Source organism: Onychostruthus taczanowskii, unplaced genomic scaffold, assembly GCF_017590055.1.
Source record: "Onychostruthus taczanowskii isolate IOZ18803 unplaced genomic scaffold, ASM1759005v1 scaffold39, whole genome shotgun sequence".
Classification (NCBI taxonomy): domain Eukaryota; kingdom Metazoa; phylum Chordata; class Aves; order Passeriformes; family Passeridae; genus Onychostruthus; species Onychostruthus taczanowskii.
In genome coordinates, this window is record NW_024501348.1 from 657,251 (window position 1) to 682,620 (window position 25,370).

Sequence of the window (25,370 nt, forward strand, 5' to 3'; positions counted from 1 at the left end):
AGAGGCTCTGCGCTCTGAAAGCATTGTGCAGTCTACGAATTCTCAGCAGTACTGGGGAATCGTCCCTCGCTGCAGCTTCTGCCCGCGCCCATCCCCGCCGATAAATAAGCAGCCACAGTCACGACATGACGTGTCTGGGGGCTCAGCCGCCAGCCGCCACGGCTGGGAAGGAAACTCCGGGGCAGCGGGCGGCTTTGCGAGCATTCCCGGCGGGACCCGCCCGGCCCGGCCCGGCGGCTCCGCTCACGCACGCCTTTAGGAAACCCGCGGCACAACCACTGCCAGCCCCGGCCGGCGACCGAGGCAGCGCCCAGGGCAAGGAGGAAAGGCCGCCGGGGCGCCGTGAAGTGCAAAGCGAACCGCCTTGTCCGTATTCTCGTTCGCTTGTTTGTTTGTTTGTCGCCGGTACTCGGTTTATTTTCTTCCGGTACACTCGCCGGCGCCGCACACCGCCCCTACCCGGCGTGCCCCGTGCGCAGGCGCGGCTGGCGGCGGCGATGGGCGGGCGGGTGACCCGCGTGTTCCGGAATTTCAACGTGGAGAACCGGGCCCGCCGCGAGATCAGCAAGGAGAAGCCGACGCCCGCGCCGCGACACCGCACCGCCCGGCTGGACGCCATGGCCGGTGAGTGCCAGCCTGGCCCGCCCGCCGGCTCCTGCTGCGGGGCCGGTGACATTGAGAGCGGCGCGGGGCGCGCGGGGCATGCCGGGAGCCGCGGCGGTTACAGCGGGCAGCAGCGTGAGGGGGCTGATGGAGGTGGCCTGCTGGGCTGGGTGATGGCGCGGTTGCTGTGACGGCTGCGAGGGGCGGTCGGTGGAGGTGGCTGATGGGGTCAGGACCTGGGGACAGTTGATGGCGCTGCTGGTTCCGGGGACAGCTGGTGGAGGCGGTGGGATCGGTGGTGGCAGCGGTGTAGCACGGAGCGTTTGCTGAGGCAGCGCTGCAGAGCAGCACCGAGCGTGGGGGTGCTGTGTCCCCCTGTGCTGTGACAGGTGACCGGCCCTGCCCCACCCTGTGAAGCCGTGTCGCTGAGGTCAGGGCCGTGGGAGCAATGACACCTTCTCAAGAAGATACGTGCATTTGCGGGAGCCATGCCGTGCCGCTGGGGAAGGACTACCAAAAAGGAAACGATTTGACTCAGATCAATCTTTTCTTTTTCTTCCCTTCTCACTGCCTTTAGATAGCCCAGAGATAAAAGAAGAAGTTCTCAGAAAGGACGATAGGTTCCTCACCTTGCTCAAAGATGTTTATGTCGAGTCCAGAGATCCACCGGTGCGGGTGAGTGCATCTCTGTACGAGCCATACCAACATCAGCTTTGTGGTCTTCAAACTCAGCACAAAGGCTGTGTCAAGAAAAATGCTCTTTGTGCATAAAAGCTACCTTTCTTCAGTAGACAAAAGTGGTGGTTTTATTACTCTTCTATACATCCATAACACTGACTGTGTCTGACCCCAGGTTTTAAATTGTAATTCAAAAAAACTCAATTGTAATTCAAACCCCAGATTGTAATTATACAAGCTTGTAAATGCTGACATAGTCTTCCTTTTTAACATTGTGTTGCTCTTATATTGTTTTTCACCAAAACTCCTGTTTCTGCTTCCTATGAGGCAGGGTACTTCTCAAGTCTTTTGCAAAGATAAAGTAGTTTGCCAGAGATAATTTGTGGAGTTGTTAAAAGACTGGGACTGCTGGGGGAGCAGGGATGTGGTAGAGGACAAAGATGTTTAGTCTTTAATGGAGTCTTTAACTCCATTAAATGTTATACAGTGCAGAGACTTTTTTTATCCAGCTCATGAGGTGCCTTAGGTTTTTTTTCTACATAATCTTGTGGGTTGTGTGATCATAATTTCCTTATTGCCACTGGCTGCAATCTTTAACTTGAAAGGCAAAGCATGCTCCTTTGTAAAATGCAAACTGGGGTTCAGTGTCCTCTTTTCCATCATATTGTGCTATGGCTTGTGAGTTTTACCTGTTTCATTATCACACACTTTATTCCAGCTGCTTTATTCAGTAACAAAATTTTTATAGTCATTTAACAAAATCCCTAAGTCTCTCTAATTTGCTACTTACATGGTATTCAAGTCTAAAAATATTTAAAATGCAAACAGATTTCTTCAGTCTCTACCTGAAATTTCCAAGAAATTTCTATCTTTAATTTCCATCACAGAGGTTAGGACTCTAATCTTGAAGTGCTGAAGTCTTATTTCAGTATCTTTCAATATTCGTGTATAAACCTGTCAAGAGAGATTTGAGGGAGAAGCCCAAAGTGGAACAAATCTTTGTTTGATTCCATGCCTCCTCTGAGTGTGCTGCCACAGACTTGCCCTTGTGCTGTGTCTGCTTGCAGTTGTTAGAGCACAACTGAAGTGCTCAACAGAGACTTGTGGGCAAAGCAGTACAAAAGCTTTCTCCCATTCCTGATGTTATCATGATGACTTTGTGCATTGTGTGTACACACCTCTGTGTATGTCTGTGGTAAGTGGAAAAGCACCAGCTTGGGAGCCCTGAAGTGGCAGACTCCCAGAGACAGATGATCTAATTAAGAGCTGAAAAATCATTCATTATCCAAATACAGTTTTAGCAAAAAGTAAAGACGTGCAGTACAGGCCAGACATTCCTTGTAGCTCAGAAACAGACACACAGGTGCTGTGGTATCCGTTTTCTCAGCATCTGAGTTAATACAGAGTGTCTGTGTAATAATCAGTGGTTCTGGGCTCTGATTACTGTATAAATACTTCTAAATTGAAGAAAGGTTTAATTGTGCCTTTTTTTTTTTCAGTGTGATTCACTGATTAAATGTTAATATAAGGAAATATGAGGAAGTGAAAGCTGTTTTGGATATTATTTGGAAATATGAAGGGACCTTATAGAAGAGACTTTGTGTGTCTACATGTTGCAGTAGTCATGGCAATTAAACTCCATATGATGCTGCAAAATAGCAGGAAAGCTTGTTCTCTAGACAGAGCAAAAGAAGGAATTTCTTTTAGTAGGAAAACTAAAATTTGAAAACAAAAGGAAGAGGAGAGAGACTACATGAAAAAGTTTTCCAGTAGTATCAGAAGGATATAGATTTTTTGTATAATTTTTCTGTTCTTTCCAATGAATCAGTACTGAATATTAGATTATCTGGATTTACATTTGCCTACCAGAATCTGTAGTTTGCCCTGTATGAAGGGCTGCCAAGCCAATACAACACTTAGAGTGCAGTGAATAGGAGCTTTTCAGCATTTGCTGGGGAGTTGACGCTCTATGAAGAATGGTATGGAAGAAGCTAGGCTGGCTAAGCTTTTTTTTAAAAACTGGGGAAAGCTAACGGGAAAAGCTAAACAGAAGAAGTATTTAGGAAAGCAGCTTAGCTGCTGCAGTATGCATACAGAACTGCTGTTGAGCTCTTTTTGTTTTCCTTCCTTCAATTAGGTAAAAGATGGAGGTGGTGAACATCTTCCAAGTAAACAAGAGGAAAAGAGACTTACAAAATTAGGCCACTTGGAAGGTCTAGATGTTAAGAAAGTTCCCAAAGGCAAAATTTCCCTTGTGGAGGCTCTGACACTTCTTAATAATCATAAACTTCAACCTCACATATGGACTGCAGAGAAAATAGCAGCAGAATACAGTCTGGAACTGAAGGAGGTCAACTCTCTTCTGGAATTCTTCATTCCTTTTGCTGTGCAGGAATTTCCTAAAGAAACCAAAAAAGCCATAACAAGCCATAAACAAAAAAAGCTAACATAAAAATACTTGCCAAAACCTTATGTGATCTCACTTGTGTCTTCATTTTACTCTCAAGTATATTCCACGTCTGAAAATTCAGTTGATAACGTGTCATCCAGCAAGGCTACTTCCTTATGCCAGTGAGATGTATTTAAGCAATTCCATTCTGCATTGGATGGCTTCAGTGAAATGCAGCAACTACAGTTTGTAAACCAGAGTATGACTAATTTGTGGTATGACAGCATGTTACACAGTTCTGATTTTCCCATTCAAATGTTATGAACTCAGTTAAAGCATTTTACCTTAAAAGATTGCCTTTCTCAGCAGAGACTTCCTGGCCTGCGGCTAAAGAGGTGCTCCGTGGGCGTTGGCTCTGTAATTTCATGTTGCACTGCTCTTTCAAGGAATTGCTGTCAACCTGTGTGTGTATAACAAACAGCTGTATTTCTTTTGTATAAGAATGGAATGGTATTTATACTTTGTAAAGAAGGTTAACCACAAGGGCATTTGGAAAATTCAGCTGTGACAAACATAAAATAAAAAGAAGGTGAACAGCAAGAAGGCCTCTTTCTGGTGCTGGAACAGTAATGGCTCATATACAACTCCTTTTCTACTCTATTCTGATTTAGCTTAAATATCTTCACCTCTCCAGGTGCTGGTAGTCAGGGAATTTGTAGAGTGATAGAATATTCTGGCATAAGTCTCTTGCAGCAGCCCATGGCATCTGCTGTATGAGGAACAATGCTTCATATTTATAGGTAGCAAGGACATGTAACTGGATGTACTAATTGGACCCACTAGGAGGACTTAGTGAATGTTTGCCCATCCTGTTAGAACAATCCTTTTTCCCCTGTGGAAGCCTTGCCTGATCCAAGTGTGGGCTAGATCAGGTCATGTTTACTTACAACATACATACAGACAGATGACATGAGGGTGATACGAACTGTGAGGTAGTGGTGGATTTTAACCCTGATACTGTGACTATTCACATCTGCAGGTAAGAAATTTGCACTGATGATTAATCCTGTAGCGAAACATGGTCAGATAAGCTAGGGAGATGGGGCAGCAGATAATCAGAATTGATATTTAAAAATCCATTATGGTTGCCTTCCTTTAAAAAACAAACCCAGAATTTAAAGTTTTATGCCTGTCACCAAAGAAGATGAATTTAAAGGGTATAAGTCTGTGCCAGGCTTACAACGTAACTTTCTTTTCAAGAACCTTTCTGCCAAGTCTTTGATTTGGAGTCTGGGAGATGTCTTACCAAGAAGATGATCAGATTTGTTATTTCACAGCAAGATTCTTTCACCTTCTTTGAGTTGGAACACAGTATCTCCAGTACAGTTTGCCACAGTGCATTTGGAGGTTATGTTTGGTTCATTTCTGAAGTACATAACACCGTATGATAGTGGAAGATGACACTATGTGCATTGTATAAAAATTCAAAATTGTTAGTCTTTAGATATGTGGCTTGTCATTTGTCCTCTAATACAGTGGGGTACAGAGCTGCACTCTGAAACTAATGCACCTGAGTTATGTACCACTTTAAGACTGCTTTGCACAAAATACACTTTTATAAAATGTTATAATAGAAATACTTAATTGTTTGAGTACTGTTCATCCTTTGACCACCTTGATATGTATTTTGGCATCTTTTGTCTGCCTTCATGAAAAGTCTTGTGATGTAGCTGCACCATGACAGTGCTCTGTTTCACTTCATGGTACACTGCTGTGTTGCTTACACCCTCCAGGAGCAGGCTTGTACTTTGGGATGTTTGGTGTCATCACATTCCATGCCCCAGCCACACCTTCAAGACAAAATCCTATGCACAACTGTGATGATTGCAAAGCTGTTCCCTGTTTCTGTGAAGCCAGGATCTCTTCCTCTGAATATATTATCCACAGTGGGAAAGCAGATGTCCCACAGCAGAGTTGGTGTAGGGATCCCATCTCCCTGTAAGCAGGTGAACTTTTGGCCCAGAAGGCTTCTCTGGAGTAGGGTAGTTCTCTGGCAAAGTGTTCACCTCAGGAGAATTAGATGCCATGCAATTTGTCAGCACGGATTCTTCTGCTGGTCACCTGCCCCACCTGCTGGGCAGCATCAAACCAGTATTACAAAGGTATTGCCAATGTTACAGGATCATGTAAAAATTTGTACCATTATCTATCCAAATGATCTGAGGTCTGAATGTTTAGCTTTCACTGTGTCTTCTGACATGGAGCATGTTCCCCAAAGCTCACAAGAGCCAGGAGCATGGATCTTTCCTCTACTCTGTTGGGAAAGCCTGTCTGCAATGCTACTATCTTGTCCACAAGACAAGATCACAGCATGTGTGTGTGCCTACAGTGTTCTGGTATTTGTTTGAAGGTAATGCTGTCTTCAGGGTTGATGTATGGAACAAGACTATTCTCACTGTTGCATCTTTTCTACAACTACTTATATCCTTTCTTCCAGTTTCAAGGGACATTTTACTCATCAGTCATCTTGCCTGGTTACTAGTTTCTAACTGGAAGAATAATGGTATTTTCTTTACACTTGAAACATGGTTTGTCTGTGTCCCTTTATGTCCATATCCCTTTCTTGTTTGGCTGTCACCTTAAGAAAGAGGTATTCTTCAAGCAACTGTTTTGAGGAGGTAATTATGGGGAATTTGTGGGAACCTGCAGTTCAGTTTTCAGGTACTTCTATGTGAAGAATTTTTCATGTCTCATTGCCATGCATACGGTGAAACAAATTTAGCTCAGGTGGTTTTGGCCACCATGTAGAAACATTACATTTGGTAGGGAACAACCTGTCTCACTCAGACTGACTTGTTATTATGGAATGAATGTACAATGTGTTGCAAGTACTTTGTGAGCCTGCAAGGGATTAGTTTCATTTCTAGTGTGGCACACGGTTGACAAACTTCCTATACGTGACATTATTCTACCAGTCCTTCACATGTCACTGAATAAACCCCAGTCCACTCTGAGCACCAATACAGAGTGAATACCCAGGAGCAGGCTGAGCCTCATCTGATAATGAGGGTTACATTCCTGGTGAGTCATAAAATTTAATTTCTTCAGGGGAGTTCCAGCAGGTATACTGGAATTCCTGGCTTGAATTTTTTTTAAAGAAAATTTCTTTAGGGGGGGGTCAAGTACCTAACTTACTCAGGTTTTCTTGGACGTACTCCTCTTTCTCTACTCTTGTTCAATCATTAAATCTATTCCCAGCCTTCTGCAGCCAGGCTTTGCTGCTATGAAAACTTCATGCAGTTGCATTCTTTCTCTGTTCTAGATCACATGCAAATGTTGGTTGTATTCTGCCCTTTCGGAAACAACTATTTTAATTTTGCAGGCTCTCTTGCCTTCCAAGACGAGCACATCTGCTGAAGTAAAGATAAGAAAACTGAGCAGATTTGGTGCTGCAAAACTTATGAACAGGACAGGTTTTCAAAAGGAATTTAGCTTTCACATCTTCAAAAGCTACTCTTTAAGGATGTGAACCCAAGTAATCTGTCTCACCACATATGTATTGTAGCTTGGTTCCTGCAGACTGATGGCAAGATAGCAAGATTGGAGCTGAGAGTTTGAACTCTGCTCTCTATGCAGTTTAGTAAGAGGGACCTTCAGTACAAAATGTGAGTTTTCTGTAGCCTCCCATCACAGGGAACTTGTCTTTTAAGCTGACTTTTTTTGCTCAAGGAGAAAAGTATATGTGCGACGTGTGTATTAAACTTACAAAGGAGAATGTCTTATTTCTGTATTGGAAAATCAAATCAAAGTTCAAGTAGTCATACAACAGGATCAAAATGCAAAAGTTTAAAAAGGGTGGCTGTCTCACTTGGTTACATGTGAGCATCATGCTTGCATGTTTGAGATGATGCATGAATTGCATGAAGCTTCACATTTCACAGCTTTCTGAAGCCCCTTTATACAGGAGTTTCCTGGCTCTTCATCAGATGGTGCCACTGTTGAACTGACAGGGCAAGCATGACCAGAGCAGGGGAGTTTCAGGTGCAAACAGATTTTGGTACTTGAGACTGCAGCAAGTTGTACACAAACTGATGTGGTATTTGCAATCAAAACACCCTGTTGGTGCCTGTTATTAAATCTGTTTCCAACAATCTTCAAGTCTACTGAATTCTGTTAGCCTTTCACAATTTTCCTGCTGCTGTGTTAATACCAGAGCTAAGTATTTTCTCCTGAAAAAAGCCACAAATCCCATGGATTAAATTCTCTTAGAAACTTAACATTAGTTTTCTTGGTCTGAAACAGAGACTTAGATGTACACAGCAGCAGTGATAAGTAACAGCAGCACATCTGTATCATGCTGGAGGGAGAGCACTATGGTGCTCTTGTGCCTTTGCAGGGTGGAGTGGGGTTTGATGTGTGCCAGCAGGAAAGAATTTAAAAAAAATAAGTCTGCCAAGGTGGTTCTTTTGTGACTGTTGTGCAAAGTCTCCTTTCAGTATGGGTTACTTCAACTGCAGAAGCTGTTTTGAGGTGAGACGTTTTGGCCTCCTGAGGGGAGTAGTGCTGCGTTGCCCTGGAGGGAAGCAACTGGGGCCAGACAGACACCACAGTTATCTGCTATAAGGATTCCTCAAACGGGAACAGAAACTGCATGAGTGGCATGAGGCCACTGTTTTTAGTAAGCTGAAGGAAATGATGGTGTGGTTGCATGAATCTCTACTTTTTCATAAGTCGTTCAGTGGCACCCACACCTGGAAGCTGGGATCACACAGGGACTGAGGAATCCCACTGCTGAGTGGGATGAGCTGCATGTGGTGCTGGTGAAAGCTAGAGTCAGTCCTGCCAGGGCTGCTGGAACTGGAAGCCTGAGTGTAAAGTCACAGCTGGAAGCTCTACTTACACAGAGCTTGGGGTCTGGAGAAAAGACAACAGACAGCACTGGTAACCTGCCCTGGGAGTGCAGAGCTGGTTATAATTGTGTGTTGGCAGAGTGAAAAGAGATAAAAGTGGAGTCTTTGAGACATTTTGACCTAAAGTATGCCCTTTTGTTAACTGCACAGGGCTTTGGTCCAAAAAAAATCAACACATTTCGTGGCTGGTCAGCAACGCGTGGAGTGTGAAGTAGAGGCAGAGCAATGAAGCAGGGACAGGGCACAGTAAGCCTGGACAGTCAGATCCATGTTCAGCTGCCATATGTACAGGAGTTGTGCATTGCATGTCACCCTTCATTGCCCTCTGTCCCAGCACAACACTGTGGCTTAAAGGATGCCACAGGCTTGATGGTTAGGTGTCCCCTTGTAAAGTGGGGTTGTGGATTTGCATCCCTCTTAAGGTCAAGCAGAAACTGAATGTTAGGTAGAGCCTACCTTACCAGTCCCCATGCCCCCTAAAATCTGGAACCTATGTATCTCAGTTGCATAATTCCTCCACACCATGAATTTTCTTCATGGGAACCAAGCATAGCAGGGCTCAAGTCCCTCTTGGTGGGGCTCAGGTGGGGCAGTGGTAAGGGCTACAGCCTGGTGGGCAGGGGAAGGGGCTCACTGCTGCTCAGGGAGGGAAGCCTTCTTTGTTCCTTACCACCCCACCCCTTTCCCAGTGCTACAGCCCAACTCCTCTCTTTTTTGCTAGCTCAGGCAATTGTCAGACCACTTGATGAACCACTTTAATTCACTAACATGGCAGAAAACAAAGCAAGAGATATTTTTATAACTGAGAAGAAGGAAGTCTTTACTATTCTCAGCATCAGTGGCTATACTTTGGCTGGAGCCACCATATATTCAGCTTACTTGTATTATTGGACATATCTACAGGGAGAAACAAGTTATTAAAATTGGGTATGTTTTTCTTGCACAAAATTTAGGGGCAAAAAGCTGAACATGCAGATGAACCAAAATGCTGCTATGAATTTTTTTGAAATGCATTATCCCTAGGTTATTTATTTGAAAAGGATACTGTTGAAACCTTTTTTTATTTTTAAATTTTAAATGCATATTTAAGTGTGGTGGTATAAGATGACATTTATTTCTAAGAACAATTCAAACTGAAGACAAAATATTTTTTTTCAGACACCTAGGGTTTCTTTACAAGATAATGAAGCTCTTTTTTTTTTCTTTGGTCAGTCTCCAAAATAAATGCTAAGGCTTGTGTTAAACAAAGTTTCTCACATTCTACTTAATACCATTCCTACCCTTACCTAAATCCAGTCCTCCTTGTACCCCTCTACTTTGCTGGCAAGCATCATCTGTGGGTTTCTAGTCCTGTTTCATAGATAGGCAATTAATTGTGTACATTGAGTGAGGCTGATTTACTGTCTAACTATAGCTATAGTGAATCTGGAGTAAATAGAAAGCATGTGCATTGAATAGCAATGAATCAATGTAAAACAGGCCACTGAAGATGTCTTCAGGAAGAAATAATGCCAGACTCTTGGCTTTGCTTCTCTGCAGAGGAGGAAAGTGGAAATAAATTTCATACTGTGTTCTGCCTTTCTCAATTAGCTGTCACCAGTTAAAGATTTCCTTTGTGGGAACAAATTCACAGCTGTCATCACTTAACAAAGATAAATTCTATCAGCTCACTTCGGCACACGCAATTCTTCAATATTAAACCCTTTTTATATTGCAAAGTTTTCATTAATGTAGCAATTTGAGAAATGGAGCCATTTTTCTTGTGACTCTCTTAATAGGTTGACATTTAATCATGGCTTCTTAACCCTTTGAAATAAATGTACTGCTGAGTACATTTTGAATAAAATGTTTTGAATTTTACCATGGACACATAGCTATGATTAAAAGCTGAGAAGATGCTACTAAAAGCAAGTCTGTTCTTTCAACAGATAGCACAAATACCTGCTTGTGATGCATACAGTCTATGACCCTGTATATACATAATTCTCTAGCCTTCAGAAAGCAATGAAACTGCAATGTTTGGGAGACAGGCTAAGGAAATATGCAGTTTTACTGACAGAGCAGTATGAGAAACCCCTGTTAGACTTCTAGGCTTAAAAATTTGTGCTATCATTCTGCTGCTGTGGAACTTGTTACAGAATTCAGCCCTTGATACAACATTGCACTCTAGCATAACATGTTTAATGTTGCCAAAAAAGTGTAGTTAGTTCTCAATCAAGAACAAAAGCTGAACTGAGTGTAAGCCATGCTTACTCAAATCCTCTTGAGATTGCTGCAACTTAAAACACACTGTGAAAAATGAACTGCTTCTTCTGTCTTAGCTGCTCAATACTTCTGAAAATGAAAGATGAAAACCTAAATGTAGTTAAAGTCAAAATGCAGGACATACTGATATAAATTACATAGGGCTCTTGATGTGCTACTACTCCTTTCTGTCTTGAATTTAACAAAGGCTCTGTGACAATTTCCCATGTTTTTAGTTTTTAACAACATGAAATGCCTTTTCTAAAATCATCTTTTGTCTTTGGTGAAATGATAGCATCTCCTTCACCTTCTCCTGCACAGATTATCTTGGCTTCCTCAAGAGAAGAGAAAGGGAAATGCTAGATAAATATTCAAATGTCAGGTTGAAGAATGTGTCAAGAAGGATTTTCAAATGTTATGTCCTTTCAACACCTGGTGCTAGACATGGATAGGCTGCATTTTTCCAGTCTTCCTCAAAGGTTTGTTTCAAATGGAAGGCAATTTGAATCTGAACTAACTTCACATTCTATTGGTTTTCAAGCTATTTTCAAGATAAGAAAAAATGGTTATTTAAGAGATAAAAATCCAGTGTACATTCCAATTGGTCAAACTGTCTCTGGAGTTGCAGAGTGGTTATCTAAAGATGCAGCTGAAAAAAATGTGGCTTAAAGATGAGAAAACAACTGTTCTGTCCCTTCACTAGATACATTAGACAAAAATAGAGTTTCAGGCTGTGGAGGAGATGCAGACAGATGGTTTTGTTGCTGAATCCTTGCAAATAACCCCTGTCTGCAAATCAAACTTTTCCCCAAAGTCCTGGCAAATCTATCTATGCTGCAGGTGGCCAGAGATTTTTATAAGAACATCATTAAATTTATGCAGGGACATCTCAGTGGACCTGTTTGCATCATTTGGGAAGGTGACTTACCAGGATCAAATACTAAATGTAAACTATGATAACAAGAATAATATTTGTTTTCTCTGTGTTCTGCAAGGATGTTTCACTCCATAGCTCTTGGATAAGTCCTTACACAAAACATTATTTGATTTACTGCTATGTTTTTCTCTGTTTTGCCATTAGGAATAATATTACCTATTTTTTTCTGAGGTCTGCTAGAAGCAGAGTAGGAATAAAAAAAATATAGGTATGAGAAATCAATATAGACTTTTCCTAAGCATGTTTTTTTTTAATATATGCATCTCTTGCCATGCTACCAAAATATTTCTATTTCACTTTTTAATTTTGCTCATAAAGTTGCAAATCATTAACAGCTTCTATAAGGTCTGTAATACTTTCAAAGCTTGTCCTTGTTCCATCAAGGTTATAAAAGGCAACAGGAATAAGGAGCACTGGCGTCTTACTGACCTGCAGAACCTAGGTGACAGTTTTAACCATTGCAGGCAGCATCCAAGTCAACTGCAGGATGCCATCTAGAGATGTGGGATCTAATGGCAGGAGGAATGATCATGGAAGAAGACCTGAGCATCTGGGGATGAGGCAGACCACTTGCTACCCCAAAACACTGGGCACTGGGCAAAATGTTGTAAACATTTTTGAATTCACACAATCATAGAATAATTTAGATTGGAATAATTGGAATAATTTATCTTGTGCAGTCAAGCTTTGAATACTTCTAAACCTGTAGATTCTACAACAGGGGCAACCCATTCCAGTGCTTAACTGTCTTTGTGGGAAAAGTAATTTTTTTACAGCTGGGCAAAATTTCCTGTTGCAACTTGTGACTGTTGCCCATTGTTGTTCTGCTGGAAGACTGCAAGATGGAAGAGTTTCTCCATATTGCTTATGCCTGGCCAAATATCTTTCAGTATCATCAGAATATTAAAAATTATCAGAAAGAAACTTGGTTCCATCCATCTGTGCTTTACTCCTTTGCTGGGAATGTCATCTTTCCAATTCCTGTTTCTGCTGGCAGCTAACTCTACCACCTCATCTATAAAACATGAATAGATGGAAAAAGCACTATAATGTAGCTTAAAAGACAAAGAAATCATTCAACAGAATATAAACATACAATTTAAGGATTCTTCCTGCAATAGTAACACCATCACTCTTCCTGTCAGCTTGCATGTTTTGTCTACATATACTTAGTACCAGGCAATGCATTTATCTCTGGAAAGCAGCAGCCGGGGCTGTAGGTGGGTGAACGAAGGAAACAAGCAAAAATCCAGGCAAAACTTATCCCTGTTTTTTCTCTGTGGTTTACCAATGGAAATAATATTGCCTTATTTTATTTAATGAACAGTAATGTAGAAAAATTATACATAAGCTCACAACTGCTCCTCTTCTCTTAGCAACTCCTCTGTAGTAACATTTTCTGGTAATAAGGTTACAAGATCCGCATTACAGTCTGAACACTTTCTGAAAATTGTTTCCATTTATTATGTGCTTAAAATATCCATAGTTGTTATTCATTTTCTAAAGCATCAAACTTAATGAAATATTTGGAAACAAATCTGGTACAGACTGTTAACATGCCTTGATTCTGTGTTTTAATGGTACTGAAAGGCATAAGTGAAGTGACATTTTACTTTGAAGTTCTCCCACATTTTCTTAATGACACAACACAAAAAAATCCGCAATTTCTCAGTGCCTCAGGTCTACATCAGACACATGAAGAAATGTGGTTGCTATTTTTTTGATCATTGTCTTAGGAGCATACACTAAATTGTTGTCCTGTCACTTAAATCACTCCAGGAAGACTCTCTGATAGTCCTGTGATGTATGCACATTTGTCTTTCTGGCAGATGTTTAAGTGCAAATTAAAGGTAAAAGAAAGCCAAAAAATTCTGAGCTGCCACAAAAGGACTGTGGGAGAAGAGGTGAAGTCCAGCCTGTGTCTGAGCAGGGGTGCAACATTATCATCATTAAGTGAATGGAATGACCTAGACTCTCAAGTCCTGATCGTGCAGCTTAGATGAGTCTTTATTTACATAAATGGTCAGGTTTCCACCAAAAGAAATTATGCATGTGATCACAAGTATGTACAATTAGGTCTTCAGATTAACACTAAGGTGTCTATAAATTTCTCAGAGATAAGACTAGTTCAGATTCTGTTGTTCAGGGATTTTTCTGGCTGACACATAAAAACATTGAAATATACTCTTCTGTGAAAGTGTGAAGTGGTACCATGTGAAGGTTTCTGAGCAGTAAAAGGCACAATAATGTTTAAATCATGTGCTATTGATCTGACCATGTGAAAACACTCTTAAAGCACAGATGATGTTAATAAAGTCAGTCTGATACCCTAGAGCCTTCCTTTTAACACATGGTGATATAGCATTATGGTTATGAAATACTGTACATCCTCAGTCAGTAAATGTCAGTGAACTTTAAAAAGAGAAAAAAAAATATGTTGCTTACAGACAAATATGATTCATTTCTGCACAACAGAGAAAGACATACACAAAAAAACCACATGGTATTATCATTCTCGTACTAGATTTTGAGAGAAGTCAAGCTTACTCAAGTATGCCAAGTCACATTTGGAGAGACAATAACATTCCTGTTCTTTTTTACAATCTCCCAAGAGAGAAATTGCAAAATTTCTGGATCATCAATTTGTGCTGTGTCATATGCTGGCACTGGTGTGTGGGTTGCTTAGATCCCAGCTAAGTATAAAGAATTTCACCTGCCTGTACTGAGGAAAATATGTGTATGTGAAATGAAAAAGAAGTGAGGGCAGCAAGTCAAGGGAGAACTCATCTACTCCAATCGAGTGAGACCCCACATGGCATACTGCATCCAGCCTGAGGTCCTCAGTAGAGGAAGAATGTGGACCTGTTAGAATGGGTCCAGAGAAGGACCATGAAGATGATCAGAGGGCTGCAGCACCTCTCCTAATGAGTAAATGCTGAGGGAGTTGGGGCTGGAGAGGCCTCGAGAGGGCTCTGAGCAAACCTTATAGGTGCCTTTTGGCACTTAAGGAGGGCCTGTAAGAAAGAAAAGGACAGACTTTTTACACAGGCAGACAGTGATAAAAGAAGAGGGAATGGCTTTAAATTAAAAGAGGGTCAATGTAGACTGGATATAAGGAATATTTTCTTTTTATGACATGAGTTGTGAAACCCTAGAACTAGTTACTCAGAGAGGTGGTGGCTGCCACACCCCTGGAAACACTGAAGGTCAGGTTGGATGGGGCTCTGAGCAACCAGATCTAGTTGAAGATGTCCCTGCTCATTGCAGAGGGGTTGGACTAAATGACCTTTAAAGCTCCCTTCCAAACCAAACTATTCTGTGATTCTATAAAGGTTAGCCTATTTCACATGCACCGTCACCAACAAGAAAGTAGCAATACTTTATCTCTTTTCACTCATTATTATAAATAAACTGGATCTCCATCCAGATTTACCACATAGGTAGATATCAAAGATTTGTGTAACAATATTTAGTGTTTATAAAATATTTAATCATTATTGTAGAGGAAAATTTGCATTATTGCAATTTTTCATGCCAACGTGATTTGTAAAGCAGCCAACATATGCTAATTAGAGAATTTTCCTAATTACTTTCTGTCAGTGTGCTGCCCTAACATGACTTAAAATGTACAGCTTAATGTATTAAATGTATTAGGATTGCTTATACTTCCCATTGTAAAACAGGGAGTAATATGCTAATAACAGCAAGTGTTTACAACAATCTTTAGATGCACATATCTAATTAAAGTGAACATCCAACATGTTGGGCAAGGATGAGTCATACTTCACAACAGCTCTACAGGGAAGAGATCTGAGTTTTCTATTCTTCTAAAGCAATACCCAAAAAAATTAAATTACTTTCTTTTGTGTGAAATGTATTTTCTGCTGCTTACTGAATGCCTAAAGGATTAATGAACATGAAAGTATGAAGCCTGGGATACATACAGCATAGGACAAGGGTGGCAGCTGTAATGGAGGGCTAGAGGGAGCTATTTGAAAACCCAATCTTTTTGTTGCTAAGCACAAAACCTACTCTATGTGCATTTTTATCACTCAGAAGCAAGGTACCAGCATTATGCCACCCTAGTTACCATGGTTTCCATTCAGCCATAGCGCCCTCTTGGAAAAGAAACAACTTTAGTTTTATATTCATTACATATAATTTTAATTGTAATTCTAGTTGTAATTTTAAAAGCAAAATTACAACTCAAATTATCTTAAAACCAGAATTACGATTTGACCTATCTATGGACAGATCAACATGATTTTGTGTTTGAACCCAATGCATACTTTCCCAGACCCAAAGCATCTCCTCTCACTACAGCAAGGTTTGAAAATAACCACATTCACAGAGATGCCTTTTTTCAAAGAGTGCCAAACCTTCTGGACATCACAGGTTTTGATGAACCCTGACAGCGAATGTGTTTCCCAATCCATCTGGCACCACCAATACCATGGTACCATCCTGTCACTAGTGGGCAGTGATGGACCTAAGAGCTGGAGGAGCCTGCTGGGAACCTCTGGCAGCACCAGTGCTGCTGCTGCTCCTGCCCCCCTGCCACGAGGGAATGCTCTGCTGCTCTGATGGTTGTGGTGAAGGAAACAGATCTGCAGTGTGAGAGCAGAGCCCTCTCAAAGGGAGTAGCTGCTTGCTGTCTCATGAAAGAGTGAAGGTGTTTTGAACACAGTATTTGTTGTAAAGGTGTCGGGCTAGATCAACAGCTTCTGATCTCTGCACTTTTCAACAGCTCCAGAAAGTGCAATGTGCACTGACCTGCTCTCTAGCAACGTGCCTTGCTGTCTCTGGGTATATTTAAGTCACACAATTTTAATTGAGCTACTTCCCTAGGAGGATCTACAGTAATTTAGTTTGGGTGATACAGCATACATGCAAAAAGCAAATTATGAAAGGGATTAATGCTATCAGAACAATAGCTTATGTTCTAATTTTGTTCTGTTTTCACCTTTTCTATGCAGCTGTGGTATTTGAGATATGATGAACAAAGATAGCAGAAGCTGGTCTTTAAGTAGCAAACTGCATGCCAATGACATCTGAAGTATGCTAAGACAGATGGGATAATCTCATTTTTAAATGTGGCTGTAGAAATAACCAAGAATGAAATAATTATTCATACAAAAACTAATTTCAGTAGGCATCAGAGTCAGATCACAATCACTGAAGAAAACTCTTTGTGATTTTCTGACCCATCATCATTTTGACTCCTACAGACCCTAAATACTTGCATCATGAGGATCCACTTGTTACTAGAAAACTGCAAGGAAAGACACTCCCTTACCCCAACTGTCCTTCATTCTCCTGCCTCTGTAGCTGATTAGAGCTGTGGTAAATCTGTAGTAAATAACCACTGGAAAATGTTGACAAGTTAATTGGGCTCATAACTGCGAAGGCAATGAGACATTTCTGCAACTGTTTAGATCAGCTTTGTCAGATGTAAGTCAGTTACAAAGGCGACACATTTAATTGTAAAAAGAACACATGGAGAATAAATCAACTTTCAGGCTTGAATTACAGTGCAGGAGGGATAATTACCAGAGCAGAACATGTACTTAAAAACAAAAACCTTTTGTAGAACACAAACACCTGGAAGAGAATTACACCGAAAATTAATGTTGAGTATTAAAAAAAAAAAAAAAAAAAAAAAGCAATATTGGATAAAACCATTTTACTATTTTTAACTATGTGACTTCTCAGTGGGGGTAGAGAAGGGCAGCTTTGACCAGACTTCCAAAACTTATTGTGGTGGTGCTAATGGTTCACTAGGCATCCAGTTTTTCCTCAAAGTCAATGCACAATTATGGAGCTGCTTGTATCTTATTTGCTTCACAGTCCACATATGCCTGGTAGGTGGATTTCATGCATGTGCAGTCTGGAAGGCTTGCTTCAGATATAAATCAGAGCCACTTATAATGGTTAAAAGTATATAAAAAGGCTATGATGAGCTTTGAGATCTGGGTCAACAGAATTGAGTTCTTTTTAGTAACTGCCCTGTACCAAATTTTGCCAATTTTGTGTTCAGCTAACTACAAACTGGCAATTTATTCTTCTTGCTACATATATTATCAGATATTAAAATCCTGAACCTCGTTTAAAATTTAGCAATAGTATATACTGTGCTAATTAAAATGTGCATGACATTTCTATCTAGGTAACATAAACACAGGCAGGTGATGTTATGAATTACTGAGTTTTTCAGAATTTTATCAGTTACAAAAGCTTTTTGTCTTTGTTCAGCATACCACTGAATGTTCCCATTAATTGAGGGTACTTTGGAACACAGGATATACATTTGAAAACAAGTAACATCTTCACTTTGGAGTCACTTAATCTGTATGAGTTTGCTGAAATGCAAAGTAGGCTATAAAACCATCTAAGTAATTTCTCATTACAACAAATGGCTACAAAGAGGTAGGAATTACAACATTGTTCAGTTCCAAGCATGGTAAAGTCTTTTGTCCCAGTTGTCAAGAATTGTATTACTGCCCCCAAGCATCAAAGAATTTTAAATTAAGTATGGGGATCCTAGGGTTTACAAACACTACTGAACCTTTGCAGGTTTATAACATTTTCTCTACAATCACAAGGCTTAAAAACTTCCATTTAAAAAAGGATGGAAATAAAACTTTTCATCCAATAACAGGACTGAAGGATTTAAAACTTCCTGAGTAAAAGACCCCATAATATAGTTTCCTCTTTGAGAAAAAATATGTGTGTTATTGTAAAATCTATTATATCTTAATCAAATATTGAGGATTGGAGGAATATTTTTAGCACATAGTTAGGCATTTTCTTCAACATTTGTTTCCTATTATCCTCAGAGAAGAGGAAAATGGACAACAGCTCATATATTTTGCCTACAGATAGAATTATCCAGATACCCAGAAATCACACTGCTGATCCAGAATACAGTGTATTATTGTTGATAATTACAGTTTTTCTACTCAAGAAGAGATTGTTTTTAGAGATGTATGAAATAGTCCCATAAATCATCTGTATACCATTTTGGACTGCAACTAAATTAATGTATTATATAAATCTGCAGTGCTAATGTTGTTGTTTGTTAGGAAAAGCTTTCAGTGGGTTACTGAAGGAGTTTTTGTTTAAACTAACTGATCTTTATTTATTCTGAATTATTCCAGAGGAAATTGTGTTTTTCAATCATCCATGTTATTCCGAGTTCTTCTTCTGTTTTTATTTCATAATCTTAGACATGCCCACTATGATACTCTAATATGATCTAAAATAAAGTGATGTAATGCTTTCTTAATTTCCCATTTCTTTTGAAATACAGAAGAAGCTTAGGGGAAAAATAAGAAACCCACTATTGATCAAGTAATTTCCAGTGAGAAACAATCCTGCATAATCCTTAGAAAATTGCCACAGTGAGTTACTTCCGTCATTGTTTCACGACTGAGCTCTATTTCTAGACTGACTGTTTGTGGTAAACTGTCACCAATTTGTTGCCTCTTCTTTAACCAATGTTTATGGTATGGAAAACCAACCATATTCCCCATGAAGTTCCTTACAATCTGTGGTTCATTAATACAATAATGTAATCTCTGTACTACCTATGCAAGGAAATGCACACAGTGTTAGTCTAGCAACTGCTGAAGAAGAACAGGAAATAGGAAAACGACAAGCCTACTCAAAATATCAATTATTCCAATAGAGATGTTCACAGCAGCTCTAGCCTGAATCCTGCCCTGTTCATTCTGTTGAGGAAAAACACCCTAGGGGCTGTGGAAGTCTTTGTTTTCACACCCTGCAGACTGTTCTGAGACCTGCTGTATCTTTTAAGTACATTGATGTTATCATGTCAAGCTGTGACTGAAACATTTTCTATTAAAGCTGGAGCTAACACTGTGATACAACAGATCTTTTCCATTTCTAGTTTCTCTGTGTGTCCCTGTAGGCTGGAACTTTGCTACAAGGGCACTAAAATGGCAAACAGGCTTTGAGGAATGTGTAGCTACAGTGCATTGTGAGTCCTGCAAACCAGTCCTTCTTTTAACATAAAATTAAATTGTGGAACTCATTGCCATGAGATGTTACGGAGGTCAAAAGCTTAAGTAGATTTAAAACAAAGTAGAAAAACATCCCAAAAAATCAACACTGAAGTAGAAGTTCATGTGTAGTTAACAAATACAGCAGTAGGGATGTAGCTCCTAGGAAGAACAAATGGTTTAAGAAGTTCATAAATCACTCACTGCTGGAAAGCAGATGTTCTCATTTGGTACATGTTTCTTACTTCTTGCTCCTGTAAAGATCTACTGCAATTCATTGGTCAAGGTGTCAAGCACCCATTCAGCAGCGTTTCAGCACTTGCAAGGAACAGCAGTATGGTACAGAACCATCCAAACAGGCCAGGAAGAAAATGGCATCAGGGCAGCATGGAAGCAAGCACAAGTCTGTATTGCCCATTCATTTTTCCTTCCATCTATCAGGCATTTCTCAGTGCACCACAGGAAAGCATCTCAGAACACATATATCTGGAAGCAAAGCATTTTCAACCTGTCCAGAAATGTTACAAACCTAATATTTCAATGGTCCTCTCTGCAAGGAGACTGTAATTCAGATTGAAGCAGAAATAACTGGTTGCATGGATACAGCTACTGAGCTGTGTCAGTCACCACAGAAATGCCAGAAGCTGTCCTTTCCTTCTGAGTTCGCTTGCCTCTGGAGCTCAGTTGTGGAATGGCCTTTGTGGGCACTCCTAATCTACTTCTGCACAAAGTCAGCTGGCATAGTTTAACCTACCATTTAATGTATTTTGAGCTAATCTTGGCTGACCTTTTGCTAAAGAAAATAAGAAACTCTTGTGTAAGTCTTTCTGCCAGCTCTACTCTGATGGCAGTGCCCTCCAGCAGAAAAACAATCTTGTCTAAAACTTCCACCAATGCTTTCACAAAAGTTATATTAAATAGTCCACAGCTCAGTAAGAGCTCAAAGGCAAGTGGACAAGAATGTCAATTTTTTTCCTTTCAATCCCTAAATTAGAAATGCAGCTATGTCCCACACAGACAGTAGCATGCTTAGACTGTGGAATTCAGGATTGGGGTTTTTATTTTTTGGTTCTGCGCAAGAAATAAAGACTGCAGGCTATGTTGCAGTCTTGTGATTAAGTTGGCAGAGCTAGAAATCACATATGTCATCTCTGTACTGAAAGATCATCCCACCAAGACTTCTGCTGAAAAACTATTCCAGAACCTGAATCTTCTGATTATTAGAAATGTTCTAAATTTCAATCCTAAATTTATTCATAGCTCTTCTCCCTCTTTGGTGATTGCCATCTCACTGCCTGCATACTTACAGGCATCAATCATAATACTATAAAGGACTTTATGTAGAGCAATCCAAAGAAATATGCTTCAGTAGACATGATCTGAAATTGAAAAAAGGGTGGCTTTATCAAGTTTTTTAGTTAAAACACAACTTTGCTGTAATCATCGCCTCCCTGCATTAAAAACAAAAAAGAAAAAAATTAAGATCTGGTGTCAGCTGGTCTATTTGAAGACAAAAATGGAGAGGGTATGCTGATCATTAGTAAAACGTTCATTCTTCAAACTTGTTTACTTTTAATAACACAGAGTTGCTTTAAAAGGACATAGGGCTTTCACATTACCAATCCTTTCCTCTCCAGTAACCAGCATTCATAAGAATAGAACAGTGTGAAAATATTAATTTTTAAATAGGTATTTTATGTATTCTTTGGATATTTTACAACATGCCCTAAAAACCCCCAAAAGACAGCACCTTCTTTTATTTGTTATAAAATGGGATTTTAAATGTCTGGATTTTTAAAATACAAAACTAAAACAGCAAAGAACCTTATAAAAGAATAGTTTGCTGTCTCTGCAATTGCCTTTACAAGTGTCCTACATTGTTATTTTATATGAATAGTGAATTGACAAGAGCTAATGTGCCCAGAAAAATGTAATATGCAAAATGTCTCATTTCTAGAAAGCAATTACTTCTTTAAGGAAAATAGATTTTTAAAAAAATTTTCTTTCCTCAGCTTTTCTCTTTGTTTGAGCTCTACTGCAAGGCCTTAAGTCAAAGAGTGCACAATATGAGGGATATCTCCATACATACAAACACAAACAGCTCAATATCATAAAGTCTCCAACAAAAACCTCTCTTCGTTGTTCATTTTTGGCACTTCTGCATCTAAATATTGGAAATGAAATTAAGAAAAAAACCCAGAATCTATGAAGACTTCAATGATGCTTAAGGAACACCCCTTCCTCTCCTCTCTCCATAGTCAGCATGGAGATCACCAGCCCCAAAATAAGCAGCTGGCTTTTCAATCTTAGGTCTCAGGTTCTGATCCAAAGGCAACTCTAATTTGCTCTCTCTACTCTCTTCCTAGTTAGGACCTACTGCTCTTTCACCTCATAACAAAGATATGTTTGAGCTTATTTAAATAAGAATTCCACTTCACTCCAGGTAGAGCTGTTCCTTTGGAAGACTTATAGCACTTGGATCAATAGACATGTTCATGCATTATACAAAAGATGGTAAAACTTCACAGGACCTAAAAAGAAACTGGTCTTAATATCTGGAATAGGACATGAAAAAGGTAGGGAAGATACGTAGAATACAACTGAAATTATTAAAGGGATTAAAGGGAGAGGCTGCCTTAGGAGATCAGACTCAAAAATTTTCAGCTGGGAGAAGGCAGTGGTGAAACTTGTTCAAGCTTTAAGAAATTGTGAAGGTGGCTATAAGGATGAATATTTTTCATCAAATTTCAGAGTTAGGCTTTAGTGGACTTAAATTAAAACAGCTAAAAAGAACATACTACTTTACAGCGGCTAGTATTTCTGGACTTGCTGCCAAAAGATGTTGTGGAAGCAGACTCCAGCAATAAGTGCAGACAGGAATTGGATAAGTTCATGTACCACTTATCAAGTCCAAAAAAAGGACAGTGAAAGGACTAGGTAAGGATTTACCTTTGTAAGAGCCACAGAAGCTAGGGGAGTACAAAGAAAAAAGTCTGAAGATGGTGGCCAAACTTGTGTGCACTCTGTAAATAGTTTCTCCTACTGCTGCTGTTTCTATTTACTTTCCTGTTTAGAAAAACAGAATTTTGTATAAGCAAAACCTTGAAGACCCCCAAGGGAGGGGAGAGGGCTATAGGTAATGAAAACAAGCACAAAAAATAAACAACAAACAACAAATGATAGAAAGGGAAGAGTTACAGCACTGAAAATACAAAGCTAGGGAACTGGAGAAGGGCATGAAGCAGAGAAACCCTGACATCACTCATCACTTTTGAAGGTTAACCAAGGAGCAGGTGGATGCTGCCCAGTGATGCTCTGCCTGGAGATGTGGGAGAATGATTACATGAATATACACAGGTTCCACTGTCACCAGGATCCTTCCACCCAGCTTCCTTCTTCTGGTAACATGAACAACCAACAGGACCTGGAAACAGGACCTGGAAGCTGTTGATGAGGAGATCCTGGAACTTGAAAGGGTCTTGGTTAGGGAGTATATAAATAAAAAGTGCAGAGGGAAAAGCACAGCAGGAACTTCAATGAGCCTATCTGGAGGAGAGATGGCATTTGATGTACACTCAAAATACCTGATGTATGCTAGGGTCTCTTGCTACTCTCTGAGAAAAAAAGATCCACAGTCCAACTCAGTAGGGCATTTTCCCCACCCATGGATGTTCTTAGGACATTTTTTCCCTCCCTGAGGGGTGTGAATTGTAAAGGCCTCCACAGGTGAAAGTCACTCTTGAGTTACTAGTGCTGTTCAAAAAATGGTATGGTATATTTAGGACAAAAGGAACTTACAGAGTTAGATAAACCTAGGGGCAATTAAAATAGGGTAGCAACTATTTTAAAGAGAGAACTAAAAATTATATGCAACATCTCAGTAAAATTTTATATTTTCATTAAACTGACTGAACAGAAAATTTTGTTTTAAAGTACTATTTCATGTTCATTCCTTGCTGAAATTACTTATCAGTTCAGACAAGGTACTTCCCAGTGGTAAATGAGAATAATGCCTTATTTGCTCTCTTTCAATGATAAATGAGTTTTTCACCATTATTTTTTATTAACTGGAGGATCTGTGAAGGATTCATCATTGGTTTTCAGTTCAGAAACCTCCTTTATTATAAAGATAACGTCATAAGATTAAGTTCATGGGGCACCGATTTTGGTTCTGAATAAAAAGAAATGAAAATGTTTCTAATAAATATCATCTATGTTGTCCATCTTCACTTCTAGCATCTACTAAAAGTCAAATTTGCTGATGAATGAATGGCAATAACTCTAACATGATGCACAGAATTAGATTACCAAATCTGTGCCATGACAAAAGAAAGGTGCTTGTGGCAGAAGTCCTATTTTCTTACTCTTTTCTTAGGGTGTAGTTGAACAAAAAACTGGACACACTCAGACACTACACTGTAGATAGTTTCCTTCACAAAGACATTGCAAAATCATTCCAGCCAATTTCACTAGACTGTAATGTAAGGATCCCAAAGGATTTCCTGAAAACTATCATTGCTAATATTAACTCCTATGTTATCAGCAAAAAAAAAAAGTTTTGAAACAGAGATACCAATATGTATCACAGAGATCCTACTGAAAATTATATCAAGTAACTGAAGTAGGTATAAATCTAGGCTGAAAATGACACAATAGCAAATTTCCAAACCCAGGCACAGATGTAATTGGAATGGGGAAAAGACTATACTTCTTTTATTACACCCTAATCATGGCAGCTTGGGAAACACTGAACTGGGAGGAAGGGAGGGCAGAGAGGGGCAAAGAAGTTTATAGTTTCTGTCTAGAAAATTCAGGAAATGTTGTGTGCTGGATCTCATCCTGGTTCCTGGATGACATAACAAAAGGAAATAAATTAAAAAGAATTAATCAGTTTCGGTAATACTGGATATAGCCTCCCATCCAGCATATTAACTGCAAGAAGCAGCTTGCTGGTTCTATTATGGGAGAGTTCAAATGAAGAGAAATGTTGTGAGTCTCATTCCTTTCTTAAAACTAGGATATGGGATGAATATACATGGTTCTCAAAATTGAGCAAAAAAATTAAGAGCAAAATATCACATTGGAGACTATTCTGTGCTATGTCCTCCACTTACCCCAGCTCCTTAAATTATCATAATTACTGAAGGATTTAAGTTACTTAAGTTACAGTCCAAACATTGCAGGGTCTTGTAGATTGGAAAATGAAAGCTGAATTTTCTCAAAACATTCTTTTTGTGTTGTGTAGATGGTGCAGAGATGCAATAGAGCTTTGGTTTATCTTGCTTCAAAGGCAAACAGTAGCAACTGGAGCAGCAAAAGGCCTTTGAGAGGCAGGTGAATTTGTGAGGTTTGTTGACCATCTTTTCATCTTTGCTATAAGAAATAAAAGAGGAATTACTTCAATAGCAGTCAGATGGCCAAAAGAGGACAAGAGACACTGAATGTGTGGTAATACCTGAAATTGTATACTAAACTATCTCGTATTTGCTTGGTAATGAGAAAAAAATTTGTTGGCGTGCTTTCTCTTTCTCTCTTCCTCTCAGAGTGAAAACAGGATAGAAAAAAGTAACGAAGCTGTGAGGAAATGA

The 25,370-nt window shown here is 39.7% G+C and overlaps 1 protein-coding gene and 1 long non-coding RNA gene across 2 annotated transcripts in view; one reads left to right on the forward strand and one right to left on the reverse strand.

Annotated features, from left to right (window-relative positions):
- NDUFAF4 (NADH:ubiquinone oxidoreductase complex assembly factor 4) lies at window positions 1-4,273 on the forward strand. Its single transcript, XM_041412407.1, has 3 exons — window positions 1-624; window positions 1,181-1,278; window positions 3,419-4,273. The coding sequence occupies exons 1-3, from the start codon at window positions 126-128 to the stop codon at window positions 3,731-3,733; spliced, it is 912 nt and encodes a 303-aa protein (XP_041268341.1). The 5' UTR covers window positions 1-125; the 3' UTR covers window positions 3,734-4,273.
- Window positions 4,016-25,370, reverse strand: part of LOC121340034 — a 25,165-nt gene continuing 3,810 nt past the window's right edge. The window contains exon 3 of the long non-coding RNA XR_005953251.1: window positions 4,016-4,130. This is a non-coding gene — a long non-coding RNA (uncharacterized LOC121340034). The remainder of the gene's footprint in view (window positions 4,131-25,370) is intronic.